The 6708-nt window shown below is 42.1% G+C and overlaps 1 protein-coding gene across 1 annotated transcript; it reads right to left on the reverse strand.

Annotated features, from left to right (window-relative positions):
- Positions 1-589: 589 nt before the first annotated feature.
- On the reverse strand, positions 590-6708 carry LOC142620433 (uncharacterized). Its single transcript, XM_075793801.1, has 8 exons — positions 6523-6708; positions 6253-6333; positions 5603-5829; positions 4606-5484; positions 4086-4422; positions 3648-3990; positions 2022-2099; positions 590-738 (listed from the first exon to the last, which is right to left on the reverse strand). The coding sequence occupies exons 1-8, from the start codon at positions 6706-6708 to the stop codon at positions 590-592; spliced, it is 2280 nt and encodes a 759-aa protein (XP_075649916.1).

The following is a 6708-nucleotide window of genomic DNA, read 5'->3' on the forward strand; positions in this document are numbered from 1 at the left end:
GATATTATCTCAAATCTAGATCTAGCGTTGTTAGGCTCATATATTGCCTCCCCAAATCCAAAAAAGGCATGAAGGACGACTACCTAATTGCTTCTGGAATGTGATATGACGGTCCTCATTGCCCAGTCGAAGAGGTAAACCCAGGTGTGATTCCATAGGAGTTAGATTCCCTGACCTGTGACTTGATACTTCTAACTTTACCATTTATGGCTACATTGTATGTTATTCTCTCTCCATTTGGCATTTATTGTTGATCTAACCATATTTATTTCCTCGGACATTTTGCTGACAAACAATACGTACGACCCCGTCTAAGCCTTTGCAGCGTCGCGGACCTCAATTGCGTTTTATGATCCGAGATATTTGTGAGCGAAGACCTGCAAGTGAGGGCAGCCCATCTCATATTGGGATACAACCCACTATCCAATGACTTCCAAGATATCGGCAACGCGATCATTGCGGGTGACCAAAGACACAGAAGGATAAACGTTTCAAAACCGGGTTTTCTTGCCCTATACGAATTACCGGACGATCCTTCCGTCATTCTATACGTTCACCCAGTAAAAGCAGTCCCTCTTTCGGCCCAACCTCAAACAACAGCCATCCGAGAAGAGTTAACATCTTCACGCCTATCCCTTGAAGAGGAAATAGACCAGTTCCGTCTTGAAGAGGTAGAGAGACCTCTAGAAGGCCAAGTTGTCAACCTTTCGGACGAAGAAAGCGACCCCGACAGGAACTCTAGTATTAGAAATTTGATAGTTGCTCAAGCAGATAATAGTTCCGAGGAAGAGGATGAAGATATGTGAAGCCTAAAACAAATCCTTACAAAAAGGGGTACGTAAGTTACCAAAAAGGTTGCTATTGGAGCTCAACCTCCTTCGAAGCTACCTCCACCTCCTCCTTCTTCTGATTCCATCATTCCTGTAGCCGACCTCAAGAAGAAGAGGAAAAAATAGGATGAGGAAGTAGAAAGGGTACAACAGAAGAAACAAAAGCAACAACAACAACAAAAAGTTTCCAAGGGTAGGACACGCGCCTCCTCCGTAGAGACTGGGGAAAGACATGGTTTGGCCGAGGTGCACCGCACATAATCCAACTGGTCTTCTGCATTGGAATTGGATGGGGCTCCAATTCCCCGCCACTCCAGCATAAGGGAATTCCAACGAGGTCATGCCCATCACCTGGCTAACGCTCTGGAATAGCCTATCCTTTTACTGAAGGACATGGAGGCTTTGGAGAATATGAGCCAGCCACACCTTTTCCTCGCCCTAAAAAGGGACTTGGCTTTGGTACGTGTCCTCCAATCACTTCTACTTCGCTATTTTCATTATCTTTTTGTAAAGCATTTCATGCACACTTTTATATTGTTCCTACCATAATGCACCTGTTTAACATCTCCACGTAGGCCATTCAAGAGGTTTTTGTTGCTGAGAAGTGGGTGGAGGACTCTCGGAACTAGGCTAAGGCTAAATTCCAAGTTAGAGTCGAGACTGAGAAGGCCTTGGGCTATGCCGTGGAGGAGAAAAATGAATTGGCCACCAAATTGGCAGAGGAGACTAATGAGAAAAAGAGTGTCGTGGCCGGACTCAAAACTACTGAGGCTCAGGTGGAGGGCCAACGCAAGCTGCTACACCAAAAAGAAGAAGATCTGTCCAAAGCTCATTAGGAAGTTCTAGACTTAAAAAGGGAGCTTGCTCAGGCAAAGGAAAAGGCTCGTACCATCAAAGAAACCGTGGAGGCTGCAACGAAGGCTTCTTTCAACAAAAGGGTTGAAGCAACAGAGACCTGACTGACTGAGGAGCTAGCAGAAGAATGTAGGGAATACTGCTAACAAGTTTTGGCAGAAGCCCTAAATGTGGCAGGAGTCCCTGCTACTTCTGATTGGAGAAAAGCAGAGAACATTTGGATTCCCCTTGACATACGAGTGATTAAATACCTTCCACTCACTTCAACTGCCTCCGAGATAGTGCCCACGATATAGCCCTCCCGAACTTAAGAACCTATTCCACCTCTTAAAGTACCTATCGGTTCTGATAAAGAGGAAGAACAAGGTGACAAGGCTGAGAAGCGCCTGAGTGAGCGAGCTGATTCTGATGCCCCTACAACAGGAGCGAAGGATAAAGGAAAACAAGTCCAAACCTCATCCGAGACTGAACTCAAGAAAATAGGAGAGGTGGACAAAACAAAAGAATCTGCAGCGAAGCCTAAAAAAGAACTTCCACTGAAAATCAAGACATAGGCCACCTAGGACCTTTATTCTATGTAGCTTCTTCTCATTTAAACGTTATTTTGATCCTTTTATTTTGCAATTTTATTTCCAATGTAACCACATATAGAATTAATGTTAAATTCAAGATTTTGATCTTTAATTCATTACAAGTCTCCTTTACTGGAATATTTATCTTTTTACCTTGATGTAAGTTACATACATAGCCCAAATAATTTAACACTAAAATGCGTAGTGAAATCTTCATAATGTCTTAGCTAATACCTGTAATTCAATATGAAAATAATTTCACTTTATTGACCTAAGCCATCAATGGATAACCTATATGTTGGAACTGTAATATTCAAAGTGCAATAGCAAACAGTTAAATATGTGAGAATATATCTGAACTTAAAACAGGAGAGATACAGTTTTAAGACTAGGTTGTATGTTCAATTTGGGTATAAAGCAGACTATTAAACTTATCATGGTGTGTGGCTCAAAAACCAAGGCTTATCCAAGTTTCCATTTGATACTTAGAAAAATGAACTGAAGTGTTAATTTTCCTAAAGTAGATGATTCAAGGACTAGACGTAACTGAGGTTCTGTTTAACATTTAATAATATATCAATTTCCACGAGGTATGTGGTCCAAGGAGCCAGACATGAACAAGTTTCTGTTTGATTCTTAGAAAAATGAACTGAAATGTTAATTTTCCCAAAGTAGATAATCCAAGGACAGACGTAAGTGAGGTTCTGTTTAACACTTAGTAAGATATCAATTTTCACGAGGTATGTGGTTCGAAGAAACAGACATGACCAAGTTTCTGTTTGGTTCTTAGAAAAATGAATTGAAATGTTAATTTTCCCAAAGTAGAGGATTCGAGGACCAGACGTAACTAAGTTTCTGTTTAACACTTAATAAAGATATCAATTTCCACAAGGTATGTGGTCCGAGGAGCCAGACATGACCAAGTTTCTGTTTGATTCTTAGAAAAATGAACTGAAATGTTAATTTCCCCAAAGTAGATGATCTAAGGACCAGATGTAACTAAGGTTCAACACTTAATAAAGATATCAATTTCCACAAGGTATGTGGTCCAAGGAGCCAGACATGACCAAGTTTCTGTTTGATTCTTAGAAAAATGAACTGAAATGTTAATTTTTCCAAAGTAGATGATCTGAGGACCAGACGTAACTAAGGTTCTGTTTAACACTTAATAAAGATATCAATTTCCACATGGTATGTGGTCCGAGGAGCCAGACATGACCAAGTTTCTGTTTGATTCTTAGAAAAATAAAATGAATCACAGCGCAATAATAATAGAACTAAAATGGCAGAAGTGCCTTTCATTAATAGTAGTACCTTCGCAGGTTATTTACATTCCAAGGACGTTGTACAACTTTTTCATCTAAGTCTGCTAGACGATATGCCCCTATGCCTGCTACAGTGGTGATACGATACGACCCCTCCCAAGTAGGTCCCAGTTTTCCCCATGCTGGGTTCTTGGTAGTACCCAAGACTTTCCTCAAGACCAAGTCTTCAGGTGCAAGTGGCCTTAACTTCACATGAGCATCATACCCCCGTTTGAGCTTATGCTGATAATAAGCTAGCTGAACCATATCATTCTCTCGTTGTTCCTCAACTAGGTCCAGGCTTTTCTGTAACAAATCATCATTATTACCTGGGATGAAAGAGCTCGTTCTCAACGTTGGAAACCCAGTTTCCAAAGGGATCACGACCTCGGTTCCATAAGTCATGGAGAATGCGTCTCTCCGGTGGATCTTCGTGGTGTAGTTTGATACGTCCACAGAACATGCGACAATTCTTCCACCCATTTTCCCTTTGCATTATCCAGCCTCTTCTTGAATCTACTTACGATAACTTTATTAACTGCCTCGACTTGCCCATTCCCCTGCGGATAAGCTGGAGTGGAGTATCTATTTATGATGCCTAGGCCACAACAGTATTTTCTGAAGGCATTACTATCAAATTGCAGGCCATTGTCTGAAATAAGAGTGTGAGGTATTCCAAACCTAGTAACAATGTTCTTCCAAACAAACTTCTTTGCATCCACGTCTCTAATGTTTGACACAGGCTTAGCTTCAACCCACTTGGTAAAGTAATCGGTCCCTACGAGCAACCACCTTTCATTTCCTACAGCCTTTGGGAAAGGCCCTACGATATCCAACCCCCATTGAGCGAACGGCCAAGGACTAGATAAAGGGTTAAGTACACCACCGGGCTGGTGAATGTTAGGAGCAAATCTCTGGCATTGGTCACATTTTTTCGCATAGTCTTGAGCCTCTCTCTGCATATTGGGCCACCAATACCCCTGGGTAAGAGCTCTATGAGCCAAAGACCTTCCTTTCGTATGACTTCCACAAATCCCTTCGTACAATTTCTCCAAAAGTGACTCGGTTGCTTCAGGATGTATACACAGCAGGTATGGTCTAGAAAAGGAGCATTTGTACAGCTTTTGATCCTCAGACAACCAGAATTGAGGTGCCTTCCTGTGAACTTTATCTGCTTTAGATCTCTCCTCAGGCAAGATATCACTCTTAAGAAAGGACACTATAGGGTCCATCCAACTAGGTCCGAGCCTAACTTGATGAACATGGACGACATCTCCAGCCGTCCGAGCAGGTTTCAACAAATCTTCAACGAGAATGACTCGAGGCAAACCTTGTGTCGAAGATGTTGCAAGCGTGGCTAACGAATCAGCATGTGTGTTTCCACTCCTAGATATATGCATCAAGGTAAAAGAATCAAGTTTGGATTGTAAATACCTAACCCGAGTAAGATATTCTTGCATTCTCGGATCTTTAGCTTCCAATGTCCCTTCTACTTGGCCCACGACAAATTGAGAGTTCGAGAACATTTGCGTTGATTTTCCCCCCATTCTCTGAACCATATCCATTCCGACTAGTAAAGCCTCATATTCCGCCTCATTTTTAGTAGCCGAGAATCCCAATCTCAGTGACTTCTCCAACGTTAGCCCCTCAGGAGACACAAGAACTAGTCCCACACCTGATCCTCTTTGATTCGCTGCTCCATCAACATATACCTTCCATGTCGCAGAATCCTTGCATGAGTTCATGCCAATTGATTTTTCATCCATGTGCGATCCCTTTGCACTTTCTTCTAATGAAGGTTCAGTGAACTCTGCAACCAAATCAGCAAGCACTTGACCTTTCACGGAGGTTCGAAGCATATATTTGATGTCAAAAGCCCCCAAAATGGTACCCCACTTAGCAATCCTACTCGTATAATCAGCACTTCGAAGCACAGATTTGAGAGGAAAGTTAAGTCAGAACCACAACTGTATGAAATTGAAAATAGTGGGGAAGCTTACGCGTACTGTGCACCACTGCGAGGATTGCCTTTTCCAATGACAGATAATGTACCTCGGCCTCATGTAAGGATTTGCTCACGATATAAACTGGCTTCTGTATATTGTTATCAACCCATATTAAAACTAAACTAACAGCATGATCAGCCACAGCAATATACGCGAACAAAACCTTTTCAACTTCCGGCCGAGACATAATGGGCGGACATGAAAGATATTCCTTAAGCTGTTGAAAAGCTGTAGCACACTCCTCGATCCATTCAAATCCCTTCTACTTATTCAGCAGTTGGAAGAAAGGTCTGCACCTATCTGCGGACCATAAAATAAATTGGTTAACGGCAATGGTCATCCCTGTCAACCTTTGAATTTCTTTCGGATTCTGAGGAGGTTGTAAGCTATTAATTGCCTTGACCTGACCAGGATTGACTTCAATTCCTCTTTGTGTTACCATATAACCCAGGAACTTCTTAGATCCCACTCCAAAGGAGCACTTGGAAGCATTAAGGCGTAACTTGTACCTCCTCAGCATTTAAAAAGTGTCACTCAAATCTAATACATGCATAGAAACCATTTTACTTTTTACTACCATGTCATCCACATACACTTCAATTGTTTTACCCAACTGAGGCTCAAACATTCTGGTCATCATCCTCTGATAAGTAGCCCCTGCATTCTTCAAACCAAACGGCATTACCTTGTAATGATAATTTCTTGTAGGAGTGACAAAGGTCGTTTTGTCTTGATCCTCTAAAGCCAAGGGTATCTGGTGGTAACCCTGAAAAACATCCAGAAAGCTCATCTGAGGATGTCCAACAGTGGCATCCACCAACTGATCTATGTGAGGCATTGGGAATGAATCTTTAGGGCAACCCTTGTTTAAATCTGTGAAGTCGACGCAAACTCTCCACTTTCCATTCTTCCTCTTCACTACCACCGTGCGAGCTAGCCATTTTGGATAAAATACCTCTTTAATAGCACCAGCCTCTTTGAGCTTAAGTACCTCTTCCTTGACAGCCTCAGCATGCTCCTTAGATGAGCGCTGAGGTGGTTGTTTCCTTGGCATTACGGAAGGATTAACATTCAAATGATGACAAATGAAACTTGGATCAACTCCCGGGGCCTCATAAGCACTCCACACAAATACATCCAT

This window comes from Castanea sativa, chromosome 12, assembly GCF_040712315.1.
Source record: "Castanea sativa cultivar Marrone di Chiusa Pesio chromosome 12, ASM4071231v1".
Classification (NCBI taxonomy): domain Eukaryota; kingdom Viridiplantae; phylum Streptophyta; class Magnoliopsida; order Fagales; family Fagaceae; genus Castanea; species Castanea sativa.

Coding starts and splice junctions, on each gene's coding strand:
- LOC142620433 (XM_075793801.1), bottom strand. CDS start 6,708: ATGGATGTATTTGTGTGGAGTGCTTATGAGGCCCCGGGAGTTGATCCA. Junction 5,830..6,252: donor CAAGAAATTATCATTACAAG/GTAATGCCGTTT, acceptor CTGAATAAGTAG/AAGGGATTTGAATGGATCGA. Junction 5,485..5,602: donor GAGGCCGAGGTACATTATCT/GTCATTGGAAAA, acceptor TGTGCTTCGAAG/TGCTGATTATACGAGTAGGA.